Source organism: Podarcis liolepis (genome assembly GCF_965112155.1).
Source record: "Podarcis liolepis genome assembly, chromosome: 2".
Taxonomy (NCBI): Eukaryota; Metazoa; Chordata; class Lepidosauria; order Squamata; family Lacertidae; genus Podarcis; species Podarcis liolepis.
Window position 1 is genome coordinate 117,283,207 of NC_139555.1, and position 23,092 is coordinate 117,306,298.

The 23,092-nt window shown below is 46.9% G+C and overlaps 3 protein-coding genes across 10 annotated transcripts in view; 2 read left to right on the plus strand and 1 right to left on the minus strand.

Moving 5' to 3' along the window:
- Positions 1 to 6,459, plus strand: part of LOC310701947 (butyrophilin subfamily 1 member A1-like) — a 61,174-nt gene extending 54,715 nt beyond the window's left edge. For all 3 annotated transcript variants that reach the window (XM_083493512.1, XM_083493513.1, XM_083493514.1), the window contains one exon: positions 5,505 to 6,459. In XM_083493512.1, coding sequence (XP_083349638.1) covers positions 5,505 to 6,022 — 518 coding nt within the window. In that variant the 3' untranslated portion in view covers positions 6,023 to 6,459. The remainder of the gene's footprint in view (positions 1 to 5,504) is intronic.
- LOC310701487 (E3 ubiquitin-protein ligase TRIM11-like) overlaps positions 1 to 23,092 on the plus strand; it is a 67,041-nt gene that overhangs the window by 8,858 nt on the left and 35,091 nt on the right. For 2 of the 6 annotated variants that reach the window (XM_083492435.1, XM_083492437.1), the window contains exon 1: positions 19,178 to 20,037. The exons of 1 other annotated variant lie outside the window; for it this stretch is intronic. In XM_083492435.1, the coding sequence (XP_083348561.1) occupies positions 19,468 to 20,037 (570 nt within the window). In that variant the 5' untranslated portion in view covers positions 19,178 to 19,467. Of the gene's footprint in view, positions 1 to 19,176; positions 20,038 to 23,092 lie in introns of those variants that run through there. 3 more of the 6 variants (XM_083492434.1, XM_083492436.1, XM_083492432.1) reach the window with 3 other exon arrangements.
- The window catches only part of LOC310701783 (uncharacterized protein), a 31,592-nt gene continuing 11,464 nt past the window's right edge, over positions 2,965 to 23,092 (minus strand). The window contains exon 2 of the mRNA XM_083493157.1: positions 2,965 to 4,412. Coding sequence (XP_083349283.1) covers positions 3,103 to 4,176 — 1,074 coding nt within the window. The 5' untranslated portion in view covers positions 4,177 to 4,412 and the 3' untranslated portion in view covers positions 2,965 to 3,102. The remainder of the gene's footprint in view (positions 4,413 to 23,092) is intronic.

The following is a 23,092-nucleotide window of genomic DNA, read 5'->3' on the forward strand; positions in this document are numbered from 1 at the left end:
GAGAAGCATGGAATAAGCAGTCCTTTGTAAAATTGCCCTGCCACCTGCCTCTTCTTCCCTGGCGGCAAGGCCTAAACTTCCAAAATGGTAGGGAGGAAGGAAATCATAGAATCATAGAGTTGGAAGAGACCACAAGGGCCATCGAGTCCAACCTCCTGCCAAGCAGGAAACACCATCAGAGCACTCCTGACATATGGTTGTCAAGCCTCTGCTTAAAGACCTCCAAAGTAGGAGACTCCACCACACTCCTTGGCAGCAAATTCCACTGTTGAACAGCTCTTACTGTCAGGAAGTTCTTCCTAACGTTTAGGTGGAATCTTCTTTCTTGTAGTTTGGATCCATTGCTCCGTGTCCGCTTCTCTGGAGAAGCAGAAAACAACCTTTCTCCCTCCTCTATATGACATCCTTTTATATATTTGAACATGGCTATCATATCACCCCTTAACCTCCTCTTCTCCAGGCTAAACATGCCCAGCTCCCTTAGCCGTTCCTCATAAGGCATCGTTTCCAGGCCTTTGACCATTTTGGTTGCCCTCCTCTGGACACGTTCCAGTTTGTCAGTGTCCTTCTTGAACTGTGGTGCCCAGAACTGGACACAGTACTCCAGGTGAGGTCTGACCAGAGCAGAATACAGTGGCACTATTACTTCCCTTGATCTAGATGCTATACTCCTATTGATGCAGCCCAGAATTGCATTGGCTTTTTTAGCTGCCGCGTCACACTGTTGGCTCATGTCAAGTTTGTGGTCAACCAAGACTCCTAGATCCTTTTCACATGTACTGCTCTCAAGCCAGGTGTCCCCCATCTTGTATTTGTGCCTCTCATTTTTTTTGCCCAAGTGCAATACTTTACATTTCTCCTTGTTAAAGTTCATCTTGTTTGTTTTGGCCCAGTTCTCTAATCTGTCAAGGTCGTTTTGAAGTGTGATCCTGTCCTCTGGGGTGTTAGCCACCCCTCCCAGTTTAGTGTCATCTGCAAATTTGATCAGGATGCCCTTGAGTCCATCATCCAAGTCGTTGATAAAGATGTTGAATAAGACCGGGCCCAAGACAGAACCCTGTGGCACCCCACTGGTCACTCTTCTCCAGGATGAAGAGGAACCATTGATGAGCACCCTTTGGGTTTGGTCAGTCCGCCAGTTACAAATCCACTGAGTGGTAGCATAGTCAAGTCCGCATTTTACCAGCTTCTTTACAAGAATATCATGGGGCACCTTGTCAAATGCCTTGCTGAAATCAAGGTAGGCTACATCCACTGCGTTCCCTTCATCTACCAGGGTTGTAATTCTGTCGAAAAACGAGATCAGGTTAGTCTGACATGGCTTATTTTTCAGAAATCCATGCTGACTATTGGTGATCACAGCATTCCTTTCTAGGTGCTCACAGACTGTTTGCTTAATGATCTGCTCCAGAATCTTCCCTGGTATTGATGTCAGACTGACTGGGCGGTAATTATTTGGGTCCTCTCTTTTCCCCTTTTTGAAAATAGGTACAACATTTGCCCTCCTCCAGTCTGCCGGGACTTCACCTGTTCTCCAGGAATTCTCAAAGATGACTGCCAGTGGTTCTGAGATCACATCTGCCAGTTCTTTTAATACTCTTGGATGCAGTTCATCTGGCCCTGGAGACTTGAATACATCTAAACTAGCCAAGTATTCTTGTACTATCTCCTTAGTTATTCTGGGCTGTGTTTCCTCTGCTGAATCATTTGCTCCAAATTCTTCAGGTCGGGCATTGTTTTCTTTATCGGAGAAGACTGAGGCAAAGAAGGCATTGAGGAGTTCATCCCTTTCTGTGTCCCCTGTTTGCATTTCACCATCTTCTCCTCTGAGTGACCCCACTGTTTCTTTGTTCTTCCTTTTGCTACGAACATACCCATAAAAGCCATTTTTGTTGCTTTTAACCTCTCTAGCAAGCCTGAGTTCATTCTGTGCTTTAGCTTTTCTGACTTTGTGTCTACACGTGCTGGCTATTTGTTTGAATTCCTCTTTGGTGGTTTCCCCCCTTTTCCATTTTTTGTACACATCCTTTTTTAATCTTAACTCAGTTAAAAGTTCTTTAGATAGCCACCCTGGCTTCTTTAGGCACCTTCCATGTTTCCGTCTCATTGGTATTGCCTGAAGTTGTGCTTTTACTATCTCCCTCTTAACAAACTCCCAGCCATCATGAACTCCCTTTCCTTTTAGTATTACTGTCCATGGGATCTCACCCAGCACTTCCCTAAGTTTTATGAAGTCGGCTCTCTTAAAGTCAAGAAATTGAGTCCTAGTATGCTTGGCTGCTCCTTTCCGCTGTATAGTAAACTTCAGAAGAGCATGATCACTCGCGCCTAATGATCCTTCCACTTCTACCCCACTAACCAGGTCATCAACATTGGTTAGGACCAGATCTAAAATGGCTGTTCCTCTTGTTGCTTCTCCCACTTTCTGGACAATGAAGTTGTCTGCAAGTCCAGTGAGGAATCTGTTTGACTTTATGCTCTTGGCTGAGTTTGACATCCAACAAATATGCGGGTAATTGAAGTCCCCCATTACTACTATCTCCCTTCCTTTTGCATGCTTGGCCATCTGTTCCAGGAAGGCATCATCTATGTCCTCTGTTTGGCTTGGGGATCTATAGTAAACTCCCACAATGAGGTCACTGTTATTCTTCTCTCCCTTAATTTTGACCGAAATGCTCTCACTTTGGCTTTGAGGTTCTAAGTCTTGGATCTCTTCACAGGTATACACATCCCTGACATATAACGCTACTCCTCCTCCTTTCTTGTCTGGTCTGTTTCTCTGAAATAGATTGTATCCCCCCATTATTACATTCCAATCGTGGGACTTATCCCACCAGGTTTCAGTGATGCCCATTATGTCATATTTAGTTTGCTGTACCAAGAGCTCAAGCTCATCTTGTTTATTTCCCATGCTTTGCGCATTAGTGTACAGACATTGAAGTCCATTAATCATTCCCCCATGTCTCTTCTTTAAGGATTTTTTCCTCCCACCACTAGGTCTGTGTGCTGTTTGCTCCATTTGGTCTATGACATTTGGATGATCATCTTCATCAATTGATAGACTCCTACCTTCAGGAGCACTGTCTCCCTCCCCCACATTAGTCAGTTTAAAGCCCTCCTGATGAGGTTTCTGAGATTTTTGGCAAAAACATTCCTCCCAACTGTTGTGAGGTGCAGCCCATCGCTTGTCAGAAGTCCATCTTTAAGAAACTGCAGTCCGTGATCTAAGAATCCAAACCGTTCCTGTTTACACCATTTGCGAAGCCAGTTGTTCACTTCCACTATTTTTCCCTCTCTCCCTGGGCCACGTCGTTCAACTGGGAGGACAGATGAGATGACAATTTGTGCATTTAATTGTTTCAATTTCCTGCCCAGAGCCTCATAGTCTTTTTTGATCCTCTGGAGACTATTGCTTGCAGTGTCATTGGTTCCCACATGAACCAAGAGGAAGGGGTATTTGTCAGTGGGTTTTATGATTCCTTGCAGTCGTTCAGTTACATCTTGGATCTTAGCCCCAGGGAGACAGCACACTTCCCGAGACATCTTGTCAGGCCCACAGATCACTGCTTCTGTTCCCCTCAGTAGGGAATCCCCTATCACCACTACACGCCTCCTCTTAGGTCTGGTCGGGGTTGTTCCGTGAGCTGTCCGTTCCAAGGTCGCCTGCACATTCCCTGAGGACTGACTTTGCTGCTCGTCTTCATATACCTGATCGACTGTAATGAGGGAGAGATCCTCAAATGGAGTCTGCTCTTCGTCTTCCATGCTAGGGGAGAGGACCTCAAAGCGATTGTGTATTTTTAAACAATCAGAGCGAACCCTGGGCCTCCTACTTCTTTGAGTCACATTTCTCCATATATCTGGCTCCTGTGTTGGTGAACTAGCCTCCTTCTCAGGGGAGTCCCCTGTCTCCTCCTTGGTGGAGACGGTGTGCTCCGTTGCTTCCAAGAAGAGCTCCAGCTCTCTAATTCTTTGGAGCATAGCTACACGTTCCTCCAGTTGCTGGACTTTGTCTTGTAAGAGGGCAATCAACATGCAATTGCTGCAAGTAAAGCTGCCTGCAACCTTTGGCAAGATGGCAAACATTGCGCAGGAATCGCAGGCGACTGCAGCTGTTCCCTCACCCTCCATCTTGAGAACATGTCGTTGGGGGTGACTACAGCGGTCCTCCATCATAAAAAGCGTGAAGACAGGACAAATAACTCCCCCCCCAAAAAAAAACCTAGGTCTCCGCCAACAAACGTGTGAGACTAGCTCCCCTAAATCTAAAATTAGCTCCCCTAAATCTAAAAGGAAAGGCCAAGTGGGTGAGAGCGATGGAGAGCAGGAATAAACAGGCTCCCCTCTTAATGCGATTTTCACTTGTGGGCACAAGGGCCTAGAACGTGACCCCCGTGAAAGTGAGGGGAGGCCTATATGTGGTTTTATGTTGTATTTTTATGCTGTGGACCACTCTGAGACCTATGGATGAAGGGCAACATGCAAATATATTATTATCATTATTATTATTATTATTATTATTATTATTAGAACAGGGGGGTCCTCATCTCCCAGCCCAACCCAGAGCTCCCCAAAGGCCAATTCCCACAGAGATTGTCAGAGGAAAGCAGCTTCTCTCCTTTCCTGTCTCCTCCAATTCTCCTCTCTTTCCCCTTAGATAACACAGAAGAGATGAATAAAAGGTTTACTGGGTGGTTTTTCCTCTTAGAAAATGCCTGGGTTGAGAGGAGGGCAGGCACAATACCATCGGATATAAGAAAGTGAAGGGAACTGATTTAAAAACCATCAAGGAAGATATTTATTCTGATGAGAGTCTGCAAGGAGGAGTCTCGTCTAGCATGCGATGCAAAGAAATCCCCTTGATCTTGTAGCCTTTTTAATCCATGGGTAGGAATAATTGTTGCACCCGAGCAGAGACAAAAGGAGCCAAACGACACCAAGCGGTTAATCCAGAGAAAGAGCGTTTTATTCTGCCATGGGGGGGGGGGGGCAGAGGTACCTGTGTGATTCAGTTCACAAAAGACAGGCCGCACAGAAAACATTTTACAAGCAGGTTTTATCCTTTTTTCAAACCCCCTTTTTCCTCTCCCCCTTCACAGATTCTTACATAGAAATGTTGCTTTTCGTTCTCTGGCTCTGTTCCCGGAAGTATGTTGCAAATCAATGTACCAGGAAAAGGTTATTTGGATCTGGGAAGCGAGAAGCTTTTCTGTTCTCAGCTCTGGGTTTGTTACAGCGTTTTTGTTACAGAGAGGACTGCTTAGCTCGTGCTTTTTGTCTTAGAGGGAAATGCAGTTTTTAAAATGCGTACGCCGAGGCCTGGCTGGGGGGGGGAATTCACAAACAGTTTTTTAGGGCTTTCTGGGGTAACCCTAACTGTACCCCTTCAATCTGAAAGGGAATCTGGGGTTTTCGGGGTTTTTTATTATTATTATCAGGATGTCCGTTTCTGTCTCTTGTCTGACTCTGCCTAATCTTCTCTTTCCCTCTTTTCTCCCCCACAGCAAATGTCACTCTGGATCCAGACACAGCCCATCCTGAACTCATCCTGTCCAAGGATGGGAAAAGCGTGAGATTGGGAGACAAACCTCAAGCCCTGCCTGATAATCCTGAGAGATTCAGTGACTGGCTTTATGTGTTGGGACGTGAGGGATTCACAGCAGGCAGACATTTCTGGGAAGTCAATGTGGGGAGTGAGGAAGAGTGGGCTTTGGGGGTCGCCAGGAAGTCTGTGGAGAGAAAGGGCATCATCTACTTAATCTCTGAGTGCGGGATCTGGGCTGTGAGGAAGAGGGGAGGGAAGTACTGGGCCTTCACTTCCCCTGTTTCCTCTCCCCTTTCCCTGAGTGAGGAGCCCAGGAGGATCCGGGTGACTCTGGACTATGAAGGGGGACGTGTGTCTTTTTCTGACGCTGACTCAGGAGCCGAACTCTACACGTTCTCAGGAGCCTTGTTCTCTGGAGAGACCCTCCTCCCTTACTTTCGTCTGTGGGGAAATAAAACCCAGCTCAGTATCTCCTGAGGAGACTAAATCTGCCTCTCAGGCCCAGCAGGAGTTTCTCTCCAGACCAGAGTGACTGACATAAAAACCATTTACCCGCCAAGAGCAGGTTGGGCAGTTTTCCAAGGGCCCTTTGAGAGGATTCATTCCAGTCAAAATCAGCAGAAATAACCAAACAGAAATGGTATCTGTTTGGTTATTGGTTATTAAATGGTAACCAAACAGAAATGGTATCTGAAATGTGTATCTGAAGAAGTGTGCATGCACACGAAAGCTCATACCAAGAACTAACTTAGTTGGTCTTTAAGGTGCTACTGGAAGGAATTTTTTTTGTTCAAACAGAAATGGGTTGCTCTTGCTTTGCATTTTCCTTCCTTTCCCCAGAATTCCCTCTGCAGCTTACTTCTTAGAGAGACAGTCACACTTTTAGGAGTCCTAATAAATGTTATCACCTTCAATCTTGTTTTCCATTTGAGGTGTCTGATTTGGCAGAGGACGAGACTCTTAATCCCAGGGTTGTGGGTCTGAGCCCCACGTTGGGCAAATGTTTCCTGCACTGCAGGGGGTGGGACTAGATGACCCTCAGAGTCCCTCACAACTCTGCAATTCTACGAAACCTTCCTCTCCCCACAAGACCTTATACAGCTGTGAAAATGCATGCATGGTTGGATTAATAGATGACTCAAAAATGAACCCCTTCACCCACATCAGGCAGGATACCTCCTTGCTACTGTAGCAGGAACCCCCCCCACCCCAATCATTCTGTTTGCACAAACTTCACACACACTCACACTCACGCACTACATATGCCACATTTCTGTTATAAATTCATAGAAAATCAACCATACATCGGATTTGCACTGTTCCATTTTTATTTTACTCCATATGACAATGACTATCAAAGGGGGGCGGTGATTCTGGGCAGCCATAATCCCTTCACCATCCCAGCACATCCACAGGAGCCCTGCCCAGTTGCTATGTCAACCCTGATAATCCCAGACAGAAGACAATCAAAATCATAAAGAACAGTGGATTCACCACAGGCTGAAACAAAGGACGATGATCAGATCTTCCCTCTGGGGGCAGGAAACTGCAAACTCCCCATTGTCACCTGGAAAGTACTCATGGGGAGGGGGAAAGGAGGAACCAGCTGGGTGACTGGACACTCAGGTTACCACCACAACTCCTCCCTCAACCCCTCCTTTCTGTAATGTATGCATGATGTCAATCCTTTCTGTAATGTATGCATGATGTCAACCCTTTCTGTAATGTATGCATGATGTCAACCCCTCCTTTCTGTAATGTATGCATGATGTTTCTGGGGGTGGGCTTGACCTAGAGGAGGGGAATTTCAAAGGTTTTTATAAGGTCTTGCAGCCCATTGTTCTGGGTCTTTTCTCTCTCTTGCTAGTGAGGGAAACACCCTGTTGCAACAGATCAATAAAGGCCAAGCCTACAGGCTGCTGTTTTGCTCCAAGTTATCCTGGTTGGTGTCTTTGTTTTGTCCAAGAGAGCCCTCAGATTTTTTCCGTTAACAGTTGGCACCCCAGATGGGACACTTGGTTCTCCTGTAAAGGTGAGAGGGGAGATAGAAGGGATCGGGCGCCACTGGGCAACCTTAGCCCAGAGATCCTTCTTCCTCTCCCTGCCTCCTCTTTGCGGGCGGTAATCAATCGTCACCAAAAGCTCAACCAGGGGAGCAAAGGCGAGGTCAAAGCCGGCTAAGGGAAAAGGATCCCGGGATCTGCGGGGGGACATCTGCGAACGTGAGTATGGTTTGAAGTAAATACAGAGGGAGGGGGGTTGGAAAGGGAATATCTCCACGACAGCCAGACTTTCTTCTTTCATTTCTGACGTTACCCTTCGGAATCGGCCGGGAACGTTTCTAAACTTTTCCTTTCTCTCCCCCGATTTTCCCCTTCGGAAAGTGGCCAGGGAAATCGTGGTACTTTTACTGGTTTTCTGGCGTTACCTCTCGGAGTCGTCCAGGAACGCCTTAATCTCTTCCTCTCTCCTTTTCTCCCCCGTTTTCCGTCTTGGAACTGAGTCCGGGAAAGCGTGGCTCTTTTACTATTTTCCCTGACGTCCCTCCCTCGGAGTCGTCCGGAGGCGCCTTTCAAGTATTCTCTTACTCTCCACCTACCCCAACTATACAAATGAACCTTCCCCTCCTGCCTGGCGACCTTTGTTAGGGATGACCTGGGTATGTGAGAATGCAAGGTCGTTTGCTCCCCTTTCAATACTTTGTTTTCTCGGACCCCCAATCTGGCACTGCACAGTGCAGGCGTCCAGTAGGGAGCCCAAACTTAGTCTCAAAGGCTAGGCAGGAGGCTGTTGTGGAGGGTAGAAGGGGCGGTTCACAAATTGGGGCCCCACACTAGGAATAGTCTTGTGAACAGCGCTGAGGTAGTAAGAAAAGAAAAAAATAGGTAACTGAAACTTTCTCGGGCCAAGGTGTCCCGTGGCAGACGGGCCAAGGTGTCCCGTAACTGAAACTTTCTCGGGCCAAGGTGTCCCGTGGCAGACGGGCCAAGGTGTCCCGTAACTGAAACTTTCTCGGGCCAAGGTGTCCCGTGGCAGACGGGCCAAGGTGTCCCATGGTTAAAGGTTTTCGGGCCAGGTGTCCCGTGGTTGAAGTTTCTCGGGCCAAGGTGTCCCGTGGCTGAAGTTTGAGTTCATGTATAAGATTTCTTGAAATGAGTTTGTGGCTTGTAGATATGTAGGAATTGTGTTAGTCAAGGGTACTTTGAGTACTGAAAGGATATTTTTTTTCTGTCCCCCCTTTCTTTCCCATTGCCTTTCCTCCCTTGTGTGTGTGTTTCCACTCTTTCTGTCTTTAGCGTACTTCGTTAACGAAAAAAACCCCCAATAATAACATATGAGAGAATGGGAGCTCACTAAACACCCTAGCTGGACTCCTCCTGGCAACAAAGCTTCCATGAAGCCTTTTGCCCCAGAGAGGACTCTAATATGCCCCTCCAGCTTGTCATCTCCAATTAGAGAAAAAATAGAAATAAAATAAAGGGGCAAAATGGTCTTTCCAAGTACAAAGTACGAGACCGTTGTAACTTTTAGTGGGTGGCTTAGGCCCACCACCTAGAACCCAGGGCACAGTGGCCACCTCAGGGATCCTTCAACAAAATCAGGGTGTGAACTCTTAGGGAGAGCTGAACACATCAAATTTGTGTTGTTAAACTATAATCTAAAGCTAGAACATGAAACTGTAAACTTAATGGTGCTCAGAGGCAAAAAAAAAAAAAAAATGAATAAGAGATGTATTCAAAGATTTAGAAATATTTCAAGGGTTTGTATTTACATTGGCCTTGGCATCCACAGACTGTTCTTAAATGCACATAGTTTTAAATTGCAAGCTTGCTTCAAAATTTTAAATCTAAGGAAGCCATGTTGCGCCTTATCGATCTTAAACAAAACAAAATGGAGAATGGAGTGTGCAAATGTTTGTTATTTGAGAGAGGCTCTAAAAGAGAGTTTCCCTCCCAAGTGGTGAAATCCTGTATACGTGCTACTTGTGTTCTGAAAGGGGGATTACCCCACCTCTTTCTTCTAGTTTTAAGTGAGGAGGGTGATTTTAAGTCTAATGGTAAATGTTTTCTGGTAACTTTTGAGTTCGTGAGTACACCTCTGCTCCAGTCTATTCTGGAAGAAGTTAACCAAATGTTTCTGCTGCAATAGCCTAGTTGAGCACAACTGCTCTCTCAAGCTAAAATGCAGTGCATGTATTTCATTAAGCGTATGCCTATAAAAGTATGGTGTTCATTCTAAGAAAAAATATTTGAGTCCAGTTTTAACTTTGATTTGGTTGGACAGAAGAGTTATTGTAAGGCTCCTGATATCAGTCTCTATAAGACTTCATGGCCTCTTTTGTTAGAAAATGCCCCCCTCCCCCTTGTTTCACTCTGCCTCTTTCAGTTGGTTTCTCCCTTCTTACTTCTGTGCTAGGTAAATTTACTCCCGAGTAAGCTTCCTTTAAAGGAAACTGCAAAGAGGGGAGCGGGCAACACTTGTGTATTCCCTTTAAAAAAAATCAAATCTAGGGCTGCTTTAACTGTGCTTTATAAGAGATCCTCTCAGGAGTATAGATGTTTCCTTTCCCAGCTGTAAATCTGTACTTAAATGTGTATGCCTCTTTGGTAGTACAAATCTTGCTGTGAAATCTTGCTGTGAACCCTATATTTTGGAGGGTTGGACTAGATGACCCCAGGGTCCCTTTCAACTCTCCCAATTTGTGGCTGTGTGGAAGACCATGTGTCTGCAAGCATTGGAGGGTAATTCTTAAATTCTGGTGTGGTAATGGAGTTGAAATTCAGCCTAGCTTTGCTCTTTAGTTTTAAAAGGTGAGAGGTGAAGCCCAACTGGTAATATCAAGCATTTGAGTGATTACAGTGTTTATCATTTTGTCTACTATTTAAAAATCAGACTTAAAAGTCTACTCAAAGTTTAAGCACATACAAATGAATAATCAAGTAGAATTAGCCTTGACCATTCCTGTAAATAAAGGGCAGGAAATAATAATATTAATAATAATAATAATATTTTTTTGTCTGCAAATGGTAAGGCTGAAATGGCTGAGAAGTTAAAAAAAAAAATTAAATCCTAGGAATTCTAACTCTGGCCATTTTTACTCATAAATAAGAGAGCGGTTGATTGTTCCGCGAATGGCCAGAGGGATATTAGCCCTTTCCTGTACATAAAGGAAGCAGTCTCAGTTTGCTTGGGCTGAAATTGCTAGCTTTGGTGAATACCTAAATTGCTGAGTTTCTCTTTTTTGTTTAAAATCAAACCCTGTTTTCAAAATCTACTCCTTACCCTTCCTTTCCCTTATTCAAATGGTAATTTAGCCAAAGGATGGTAATTTAGCCAAAGGATGCAACATTTCAATAGTATAAAACGTTTGCTGAGACATGAACTCTGCACATGCACAGAGGCCAGATTAGCTAAAGAAGAGAGAGAGAGGAAGGGGGGAACTGTAAGGGGGAGAGGAGGTTTCTTCGACAACTACAGAGAGAAATTTATCCAAATGCAAAAACTTTGAACCATTGAGGGAAATCACCCTAAATGTTTCTTTGCTCCAGAGGCTACGTAAGACAAAAGGCTTTAAAAAAAAACAAACAAACAAAAAACTAGCCCATCAAAAGCCAAGAGCTTTCCAAGTTCCAAATCTTAACATGCCAAATTCTTTTCACAGGTAAATATCAAAGCATTCCCCCCTCAATGGGAATTTTTAGGAACAGCATTTCCTGACAGGCTTCTCACATGAAATAATTTTCCCTTTTAACAGGATATGTGAACCCCGATAACAAAGTGTTTGTCCCTTTTTCCTCCCACAGCAACTTTCTTTCTGTTCTGTGAAACAAGCCTGAATCCCTGCTATATTAGTAACTTCCATCTCTTTGTGGCCTTGACACTTTTTTTTAAGTTACAAATAATCCGTTTTCATTTATTTAATCTGTTTCTCCATGATGTCTATGAAGTTAATCGAAGCACAACCAAACATTGTTTGTGGAATGGTATTTGTTTACCTTTTTGCCTGAGCATTTCTTATTCTGTCATTTTGGCTAGTGCAAGGTACCTGCACAACTTTAAATTGCCATTCATTTTCTTGGTATTAACTCATTTCCCAGTATTAACATTACAGTTGATGTTGTCACATCAAGAAACACTATTTTATTTTCATTTGCGATGTTAGAATGCCAAAACAGATTACTTCAGGTTACTTATTAATTGTGTGTTTTAGCATTTATTTATTTGGTTCCTCATAAGTCATTTTGTGTGTGTGTGTTTTACTTTGGGGACATGTTCATCACATGTTGAAAGTCAGTTTCATGAAGTTCTTTTATCAAATAGCACATGGTGAATTTAAAGTTTTTTCCCCATGGTTTTCCCATTTTTTTCAGTCTAGTAGTAATCTGCGTGGTTTTGATAATATATTTAATAATAATTCTTTTCTAAATCTGATGTCTTTGTGTCAAGTTTGTTTTCATCTGACTGGTAATCTAATTTTTTGCTTTCTTTTGTATTTTTTAACCTTTGTATTTTTTACAGTTCTCTTTCTCTCCAAAGTGAAGGAAAGCAAATGAACTTGGCAGATAATAACAGTAGTTATAGGAAAATGTGATAATAATATTGGAATGAATGAAACGCTTAATTCGCTAAGATTTTTATTATTTGCAGCTTCCAACAGAAACCGAAGGACATCCTTTTTGCCTTTTGCCCCCTCCTTTTCTGTCTTTAAGCCCCAAAACCCTGCCCCTTACAGGATATCACCTATACAGATGTGCAATGATGAAAAGCAGCAACAACCCCTCAACTCAGTTCTTCCGTCATCACAAGACACCAGAGTTTTCAAGTGCCCACAGCTATCTCTTTCAAAGGATATAGACTGCCAGGGGAGTGGGCCTGACAAAGGGGGGTGGAGTTGACTTGCAAGGACATCTTTTCACTTGAACCTCAAGCCTCTGTGCTCCAGGATTCAAAAGATACATGCGTAAAAGATCACAATTGTGTCAAGATATGCAACTGATATTTAATTAGTTTGTTTTGTTTTAAGTGTTATTATGTAGGAATGTTGAAATGTGTCTGACAGTGTGTTATTCCCACAAGGGGGGGGGGCTATTTTGTGTGTAATTATTTTTATGTTTAATGTCTTATTGCTTGCACACCAATTCTCATGCATTTTATACTTTCTGATAGCTCACACTATTGTGTAGTCCAATGTTTAGATAACCACATTTCATTGTCCCACCTGGCACTCTGCCAACTTTCCCTATCCACTTTAAAATGTGCTAAAACTTGCTTTACCAAGGAGAAGCTTATAAGATACATGAAGGTGCATATGCTTTGGTTTAGCAGGAATGATCCCTTATAGAGTTAAATTGTCTTATTTCGACAAAGTGCCCTTTTAAGAACGGTTTTCCTTTAACAGACTGGTTTGAAAGGTTGAGAACCATGGGCACATAAATTCAAATTGGACTCAGTTTGAATTGGGCAAGTGTATCCAGGCTGCAATTAGCTTTTTGGTCCTTAAAGTGCAAGTGAGCAACTTCTCAGGATGCAAGACCGGAGCCTGTAATAATAATAAGAAATCCCATGGATTTTGGCCAAGGCAAAGACATTTCTCTCAGGACGTGTCCGAAACCTGTGCCAGCTGTGGTGGGTACCAGGCTACATGATAAATATGAAAGCCCTAAGTAGATTCAGCAGGGATTGCCACTACTGCGACACCATGCCGATGTGAGACCACAGAAGAGCTACCTTGACACCTGAGAACACACAAATGGCGGGGGGGAAGCAAACTGCACTTTTCAGTCATTAGTGGACCTTCCTGCCTAAATGTAAAGCATAGATCACTATTGAGAAAATATTTCTTCCAAGGTGCTAGAATACCACAAGTAACTGAGCAGTGCACTGTTACACCATTATATTTCCATGCAAATATCCTTAAAGTAGCATGATATCCAAGTCCCTTTCAGGTTCACATGGACACACACATCTGGGACGGAGAATACCAGGTTATTATTTACCACCTTAAATTGTGCGGAGAAAAGGATTGCAAAGTAGCCACCTTTGCAATCTTATCTCCGAAGGGGGGAACTGTAGCAGGAACCCCCCCCCCACCCCAATCATTCTGTTTGCACAAACTTCACACACACTCACACTCACGCACTACATATGCCACATTTCTGTTATAAATTCATAGAAAATCAACCATACATCGGATTTGCACTGTTCCATTTTTATTTTACTCCATATGACAATGACTATCAAAGGGGGGCGGTGATTCTGGGCAGCCATAATCCCTTCACCATCCCAGCACATCCACAGGAGCCCTGCCCAGTTGCTATGTCAACCCTGATAATCCCAGACAGAAGACAATCAAAATCATAAAGAACAGTGGATTCACCACAGGCTGAAACAAAGGATGATGATCAGATCTTCCCTCTGGGGGCAGGAAACTGCAAACTCCCCATTGTCACCTGGAAAGTACTCATGGGGAGGGGGAAAGGAGGAACCAGCTGGGTGACTGGACACTCAGGTTACCACCACAACTCCTCCCTCAACCCCTCCTTTCTGTAATGTATGCATGATGTCAATCCTTTCTGTAATGTATGCATGATGTCAACCCTTTCTGTAATGTATGCATGATGTCAACCCCTCCTTTCTGTAATGTATGCATGATGTTTCTGGGGGTGGGCTTGATCTAGAGGAGGGGAATTTCAAAAGTTTTTATAAGGTCTTGCAGCCCATTGTTCTGGGTCTTTTCTCTCTCTTGCTAGTGAGGGAAACACCCTGTTGCAACAGATCAATAAAGGCCAAGCCTACAGGCTGCTGTTTTGCTCCAAGTTATCCTGGTTGGTGTCTTTGTTTTGTCCAAGAGAGCCCTCAGATTTTTTCCGTTAACACTATGGAGACCTCAGAGGGGAAGAAAAAGAGAAAAAATTTGAACAGGGCGTCAGCTTCAAATGCCCTCTGCAAATACAGCCTCGCCATCTCCACACGCCAGAAGTAAACCTTATTGCATTGAGTGGGGCTTCTGCCCAGTTTTGAGTGGATGCATTAACGTTCCTTATTTACAGCCTGGATTCTGTATATTGGGGGCATCAAATGGGGTCTCCTCTGGATAATGCTGGACTCCAGCTCCCCTCTGACCCATCCAGCATGGCCAGGGGACAGAGAGGATGGGAGCTGCAGTCTGGCAGCTTCCGGAAGGGGCCCCATGAGCTGTGCTGCCCCATACATTGTGTTCCTGAACCCCACCCCAAACACACAGTGCCCCCCCCAAGGAGCATCATTTCGGCACCAGCTACATCTGATTTCTCTCCTTAGATACTAACAGCTGGCACAACACATGCCTGTGGAATTGACCCCTCTCAAAGATCAGGCAGGACTCTCTGGCTCCACTATCAGGGCCACTGACTACTGACCGGTGCAGCCTGCTCTCCTTTCCCTGCGTTTTCCATGGGGTGGTGGCACATGATGAAATAAAGACACCCCCCCCCCACCTGCCTAAGGGCTGCCTCCCCTTCCTCCATCCCCTACATGATGTTAACCTCATTTGTGTACCATCATACGTTTCCCTGTGAGCCTCCACTCACCCCGTGGAAAGACACAAAAGTGTCCCATTTGGTCCAGCGCCCAAGAGGGGCCACCCAGACGCCTGTGGAAAACCTGCAAGGAGGACCAGAGAGCAAAAGCAGCCTTGCCCCCCCTGCAGCCTCCAGCAACCGATCTTTACAAGCATGGGTGCCAACTTGAATAAAAATATTTTTGGCGGGGGGAGCAGATAAGCCCTAATCCCCTCCAATTTAGGCTTGATTTTATCCCTCACCCTCGTTCACCTCCAGCACCTTCCCCTGCTCCTTGGCGGTGGCACGCACCCCTTGCCGCGGGCACCCTGAGCTGGGGGTCTGGCCAATGCCCACCCCCACTGCTGACAGGCAACACCACGCAGCCCCTTCCACACCATCCTTGGTCCAAAAAGCAGCCCTCATTACAAATGGGAGGGGCCAAAGGCCACGTTGGGAACCCCAGGGAGAAGCTGACTTGAGTGGCCATTTTGCCTAGAATGGACAATGCCCCCCCAAAACACACTCACACACACACAAATGTTGGCTGTGTCGCTAACACATTTCTCTTGCATTGGCAGTCAAAATGCAGAAAAACAATGGGAGCAATAAGCATGTTCAAGAATGCTGTTTGAAGGCGCACAACACAGTGTGACTTAAAAAGACACAACGGATGAAACATCAGGGCTTAGATTGAACCCTTTTTAAAGTAGGCCATGCTGGAAATAGGCATACATAGAACTGAGCAAATGCCAATATTGCATGAAGTTGCAGAGCAGAGAGAGAGAGAGAGAGAGAGAGAGAGAGAGAGAGAACCCAATAAGGGTTATTCCATTGCTACAGCTCAGAGCTGCCTTGGGCTCTTCCACAACTGTCACCTAGTAACAGTCACTCCATCACTGTTTCTACCCCAACTGGTCATTATAACTTTAAGAACTAGTCCCTGAGCTTGTTCCTTTCCTCCTCCCTCCCCATTCCCCTTTCCTTTTATGTCACCTATTTTAGCTTGTTTTTCATTGATCTGTGAAACTGCATTCTTATTTCACCACAAACAGATGCTTATGTTCAAAGAAAGTGGTTTGAGAAGCACATTCACACTAAATCAAGCATTGCTGCAACCACCAAAATTTCAAACCGTAGTGATGGGTGGAGAAGAGAAACAAACTGCTATGACTGTCGGAAATGCAGCTTAAATTGTGGCAAGGTGTTGTGAGCAGGTGCTAGCAACATGGGGACCTGGTGCTGGTGAAATGGCTTATTCCCCCCTCACCCCAAAACAGCTCTGTGAGGTTGACTAGTATCAGGAAGAGCAACTGGTCCAGGGGACTCTGAATTCCTAAAGCTAAAAAGGGACTTGAACCCAACTCTCCCCAAGCCCAAGTTTCTAGGCATCTGGTTGTCTCCCCCCTCTCTGCCGCCCAAAGTCAACGAGGGCTGGCTGAAAAGTGATGCATTTACCTGCTTGCTGTTACAACATTGTTGTTGTTATTGTTTAGTTGTTTAGTCGTGTCCGACTCTTTGGGACCCCCTGGACCAGAGCACGCCAGGCCCTCCTGTCTTCCACTGCCTCCCGCAGTTTGGTCAAACTCATGCTGGTAGCTTCGAGAACACTGTCGAACCATCTCGTCCTCTGTTGTCCCCTTCTCCTTGTGCCCTCCATCTTTTCCAACATCAGGGTCTTTTCCAGGGAGTCCTCTCTTCTCATGAGGTGGCCAAAGTATTGGAGCCTCAGCTCCAGGATCTGTCCTTCCATTGAGCACTCAGGGCTGATTTCCTTCAGAATGGAGAGGTTCGATCTTCTTGCAGTCCATGGGACCCACCTTATTTTGGTGACAGTAAGTTGTTTTAAATTGCTGTTAATTATTGTCTTTAATGGTTGTAACCAGGGGGTAAAGGACTGATTCATAGCAAGAATAAGAATAAGAATAAGTGGGGAGCTTTATCCTACAAGACGCACTCCAAGTTTAATTTCTTCAAATGCTAAGCAACTGGGAGCTGCTTCTCTCACCCAGTGGAGCAAGCAGTTTGCATTCTTTTCTTCATTTTCTCTCTGCTCAAATCATAAAGGCCTCAGTGGAAGCACTTGTGCGCTTTCTGCTCAGTATGGATCGTCCGTTGCAACTGAACCTCTTTGCGCACTCGGGAAACTATGGTTTCTCTTCCATGAGCCGCTCTGATGGCTCACCTAGATCTCTCGCTGGGGAAAGGGCTTCTCGCCCTCAGACCCTTCGCACAGTTCCTCTCCCATGTGCCTCCTCTGGTGTTCAGCCAGGGCGGATCCTCCCCGGAAGCTCTCCCCACACACGGGACATTCGTAAGGGTGCTCTTTGCCATTCAGCCTCCCCAGCCCCAAACTCTGCTAGTCGTTCCTCCCATGATTTGAGGAGAAGGGCTTTCTGCTCCAAAGTGCATTGGGCTTCCACTAAAGGGAACTGGACTTCTGGGAGATGGCTGTGTTCATTTGCTCCCTGGTGTCCTTTGGACTCATGCTTTTGATCTGGAATCTCAGCTAACAAAGGAAGGTTCCTCAGGGATATTCCCTCTGGCACAGCTTCCCCTGGGTGGGAATTCTCCACCTTGATCTCCCTCCTTTTACCTGCAGGTGGTGGTGAAACTGAAAAGATTTTTTAAACATATGTGTGGGAAACCCAGAAGCTGGACCTGGGAACAAGATCCCCTCCACTTCTAGAGTCTTCAGCAACCGCTATTCAGGAGGATTCCTGCTTCCAACCACGGAGGAAGGGCATATAACCATCCAAAGACTTACCATATTTTTTGCACCATAACACTCACTTTTTTCCTCCTAGAAAGTAAGGGGAAATGTCTGTGTGTGTTATGGAGCGAATGCCTGCGGGTGGCGGGGGGGATCTGCTGCAGTCGTGAGCAGAGGATCCATGGTTCCCCTTCCTTCCCTCCTCCGTGGTTACAAAGCATGGATCCACATGGATCCTCAGGATTTTTGCATTGGGCTACTCCAAACTCACTGTCAGATCACATGACTGTGGCCACAGCATGAACCACAAAAATCATATATCCACTATTTCGTTTAGAAATTTTTTGTTTGTTTTCCTCCTCTAAAAACTAGGTGCGTGTAATGGTCTGGTGCGTGTTATAGAACGAAAAATACGGTATCCTCCAGGAATTTTATCTAATCCTCTGTTAAAGCCCCCCAGGTTTTTCAGCCATTGCAAGGGACCACACTTCATCAGGAATATAGGAAGACTTCACAATGTGTAGTAAAATTGATTAATAATATTGGCCAGGATCGCACCAGGCATTCCTATCTAGGGAAGGAGCTCCATAACTTGTCTGCCGCACTACAGATGGTGCCTTCTGCCAGGCCAGCCCATTGCTCCATCGAGGTCAATATTGCCTCCACTGACTGGCAGCTGCTCTGCAGGGTCTCCAGGCAGAGGGCCTTCCCAACCATACCTGGAGATGTCCTGGCCAGGGATGATGGGAATTGTAGCATGAAGCAAACAGAGGGCTCCAGGTAGTCAATGCTGAAAGCGTCCTTTTCAATCTGAAGGTCTTTGCCACAATGCTAAAAACGGATTAAGTCAAAATTAGCAACCAGATTTTTAGGAGTTCTCTTCACAGAATCAACTCCAATTCAAAAATGAAAAGGAACCCTGTTATAGGAAATCTACAGACAAACACATACATAAGTATATAAACCACGTGTCTGAAATAGTGCAGGAGAACATTCCTGAAGCCATTTTGACTCCTAAATTGACCTCAAATGTTTCTCTGCAAGGAGGAAGGAAAACGGAAAACCTCCCCATTGTCTCTTTGCTCACAAATCCTGTCTTAAGGGCGTATCTGTGTATGAACAGGGTGAGCCCGTGACCTGGATTTGGGAACTGAATATTTACCATCAAAAAGAATGGCCAGATTGATCAGGTAATGCAACCAGTGACCATTATCAGGTAACCCAGATTTCTGCTGTAGACCGCCCCTTCAGTGATGTATGTATGATGTATTGGGGGGTGGACTTGAGCTACAGGGTGGCAATTTCAAAAGTCTACATAAGGGCTTGCATACCAATGTTCTGGCTTCCTCCTCGCTCCTGCGTGGGGTGTTAGCACCCTGTTGCAACAGCTTTAATAAAGATCATGCTTACTAGCTGCTTTGCTTCTCAATATTCTCTGGTTGGCCTCTGTTATTTTTCTCCTACCGATAGTGAACCTACATAAGGACTCTATACGGGCTCTAGGGTACCCCATAAGGGAAAAGGAGCAGTTTTTTCCTATCACAAAGCCTATGAATGAAAATGTTACAATATGACTACCACAACTTACTAGGTGTGTGTGTTTGTGTGTAATCAAAAGCATGGGAAGCAATCCAGAAACATTCCCTGCAACTTGAGAAAACATTCACCAAATGCAAAGACCTGGGGACATGTTTTTTTTTATAAAAAAAGATCATGTGGCAACTGAGTTTCTGAGTCATTTCCAGGAAGGGAAACTCCCAGTAGCTGAAAACGGATTAAACGAAACTTACCTGGGACTTTTGCGGGAGGGAGCCATGGCTGCTGCTGGGGATCCCGTCCAGCGTCTCCACAATGAAGCTACTTGCTCCATCTGCCTGGAATATTTTAAGGATCCAGTGATCATCGTAGAGTGTGGGCACAATTTCTGCCGATCCTGCCTGATTCAGTGCTGGGGGGAATCGGAGGCAGAGGCTTCCTGCCCTCAGTGCAGAGAAAGAGTCCAGAGAAGGAGCCTCATCCCCAACAGGCAACTGGCAAACTTCGTAGAAATAGCCCAGAATCTCAGCCTTCAAGAGAGAAAGGAGGAAGGAGGGAAAGGAGGAGTCTGCGAGGATCACCAGGAGCCCCTGAAGCTCTTCTGCAAAGTCCACGAAGCCCCCATCTGCCTGGTGTGTGACAGATCAAAGGAACATGAAAATCACAAGGTGATTCCTCTGAAGGAGGCTTTTGAGGAATACAAGGTAGGAGATCCCTGGATCTGGAGGGGGAGAAATAGCTGTGGATTCTTCGTGGGAGGTTTTGTTTTTAATTCTCAGGTCCAAAGTAGGCATGGCATGAATTGGTGGTGGTTTATTATGTAAAAAGCAGCCTGAGGGCTCCTGGGAAGAGGGAGTTGAAGTCTTTCTCTCTGCCAGAAAGGGTTAACCTCATTCACATCCCGCAGCAGGTTGCTTTGTAAATATTTAGAACACTACAAATCTGCCAGGAGTTGTGGACTTTGTCCCCGTTGCCTGGGGGATCCCGGGCCACGTCAGAGCCTGGCCAGCCAATCCGGTGGCCGGGGCAGTTTAAACCGAGGAGCAGCCAGAGGACTTCCTCTTGGCTCGCTTCCTCCATCACCCGCCTTCCCTCCCTATTCGCAGGTTAGGCACTGGCCTTGCTATGGACTTGGGTTGGTCGCCTTCGTTGTCCAAGGGGCCTGGTAGGAATTTTTCCACTTGGCAAATTGGCACTGGCCACTTGGTTTTTGCCTACCTCGTAGCAATCATCACAGCTTTGTTAGGGTTGCGGTTAGGCATTGTTTGACCTTGTGTGGGTGTGGGGAGGTGTGGCCATCACCGGCCCCTCCATGCTTAAGGGTATTCCGTTAAAGGAATACGGGAGTCTTGATCTTGTCCGAAGCCCGTTTGGGGGCTGGGACCTTGACACGACCCCGACGGGAACACCAGGGGGAAATTGAGGTGGTTCGCTTCAACAGGGCTCCCCCTACTGGTGGCTTACCCTTACTGGACTTCCTGCACAGCGGGCAGGGGTCAGATATAGTCAGGGCCAATCAATACCTAAGCCAATGCCGCTCACATTCTGTAATTCAATAAAGTTGTGGTCAAAATTTGCCCAATAACATAAACCTAATATCTGTGTCCTTGTGTGAGTTATTTCCCAATGAGGGGGTGGCTGTGGGGTCTCAACACGCAAATGTAAATTGCACATACACAACTATGTACCGGTACATGTCTCCTTTGGCTAGCAGGATGCATCCTCAATGCCCTGCAAAGCAGAAAACAGCAAGGGATCAGTTACAGGGGGGGGGGCAGTGGCCAGGAATTGACCAGATGGTGCAGGATCCTCCCCCCAAGTAACTGTTGAAAGCAGATTTAGGAGTGGTGGGGTGGAAGTACCTACTGGTGGGGAGCACGCTTATTCTGGGGGTGCTGTGGGGGCTGTGCAATGAGGTTTTAGCCAGGAGGTGGGGGCTCTGAGGATCTCCTCCCATCCCAAAAGGCAAAGGACTTTTAAAAATGCCTTTTAATCCCTTAAAAATATTCACGTCTACTACAGAGCTGCAAAAATGCTCCTGTGCAATGCAAGGTAAATAATGCCACGAAATAGTAATAATAACGAAATGAAGCTGCCCCTTTGAACTGGTGGGATGACCAGACTGCAATCTTCTGACCGAAGGAGCTACTTAGGTGGATTCTGGGCCAGCAAGAACTTCTTTGGCCCAGAAATGGAAGAAGCTCTTAAATCTCCCCTGGTGGTCCAAGCACACGTGGGCTCTGGCTACTGCAGAGAAAAGAACTGACCAGTAGCAGAAAACCTGAATTGCCATCTGACCCTGTTAAGTGGCAGAGCAGTGGGGTCAAGAGGAAGGGTGGAAAAGCCCTAGGCTTGCAGAAGAGGGGTTTGGAATGGGTGAAGTTTTGAGAAGCGCTGCTCTGTCCCTGTCTCTCTAGCCTCTTGGGCTGCCTTTGCTCTTCTCCAGACTAGTTTGTTGCGCTAGAAAACTTTCCCATCCCAGTTCTGCCGTGCTTTTCAACCAGTGTGCTGTGGCACCTGGGGGGCCTTGAATGATGCTCAGGGGTGCTGCTGGCAACACTGGCCTCTGTCCCTCTTTCCTTCCCTCCCTCCTCGGATGCCATAGCTGCCTCCCAAAGGCTTGCGCAGCTCTTTCTTGCAGCAGCCCTGGCTACAAGCTCCGCTGGCGAATGGTGCCTCTGGGGCTGGCCAGGGGGTGTTGGCTGCCAGGAGCTGAGGCGGCCTCGGAGGAAGCAAGGAAACTGGCGAGAGGCCTTGCTCTTGGGAATGGACAGACAAGTCCCAGGCCCCTGTGGGGCAGCGTGAGGAGGCACCTCTCTTTTGGGGCTCAGAGACCCAGAGGAGGACTCCTAAGGAGAGGGAAGAGGAGGCTGAGAGATCAGGCCACAAGGGAGGGTGTTAGAGAAAGGGTGAGGGGCTGCAAGGAAGGGGGGGACCCAACTGGGATCCTGAGCCCCACAGGGACACCAGAGAAAGAGGGTAGTTGGACGAGGGAGTCATGCACCCAAAAAGGTTGAAAACCTCTAGACCACGGGTGTCAAACACAAGGCCCGCGGGCCGAATCCGGCCCGCCAGACCTCGTCATGTGGCCCGTGTAGCTGCCAGCCCACTTCCCCCTGCGAGGCAGCGTGCTGTGGGCGGTGGGCTGGAAGGCGGACAGTGGAGAAAGAGAAAGCGCTCCCTTCCCGCGCCATTACTCGGCCGGCCTGAGAGAAAATTTCTGAGGCGGCGGCGGCCTTCGTCCAGGGTCGGGGGGGCCATAGCGGGACTTTGCCCTCCCAGCGGCCTGGAGCATCTGGAGCTGGGGCGGCTGCGGGACCCGCCGGGCAGCGGCGGCGGCGGCGGAGTCGCCGCCGCTGCTTCTTCTCCTTCTCCTTCTCCTCCTCCTCCTCCTTCGTCTTGCTCGCCGTTGCCGCCGCTCTCGTCTTGCTCGAGGCAGGCCTGGAGCCGGGACAACCCGGGCTTCGAGCCCGAGGAGGAGGCGGGCGAAGCGGCCAGGGCGGCTGGCGGGAGCGTGGCAGCGGGGGCCGTGCTGCAGATGGGCGTGGTGGAGTGGGGCCGAGGAGGGGTGCCTTCGCAGGAGGGCCCACCGAGAGCGGGAGGCAGCAGAGGTGCAGGTGGCGCGGCGAAAAGGAGGAAGGCGGAGGGGAAGGCAGGCCCCACCGCCGCCGCCGCGTTTCCCTCACGAGGAGACGGGCAAGGAGGATGCTGAGCAGCCGCCGCCGCCTCGCCTGGGCCAAAGGGATGGCGCGCTGCCTG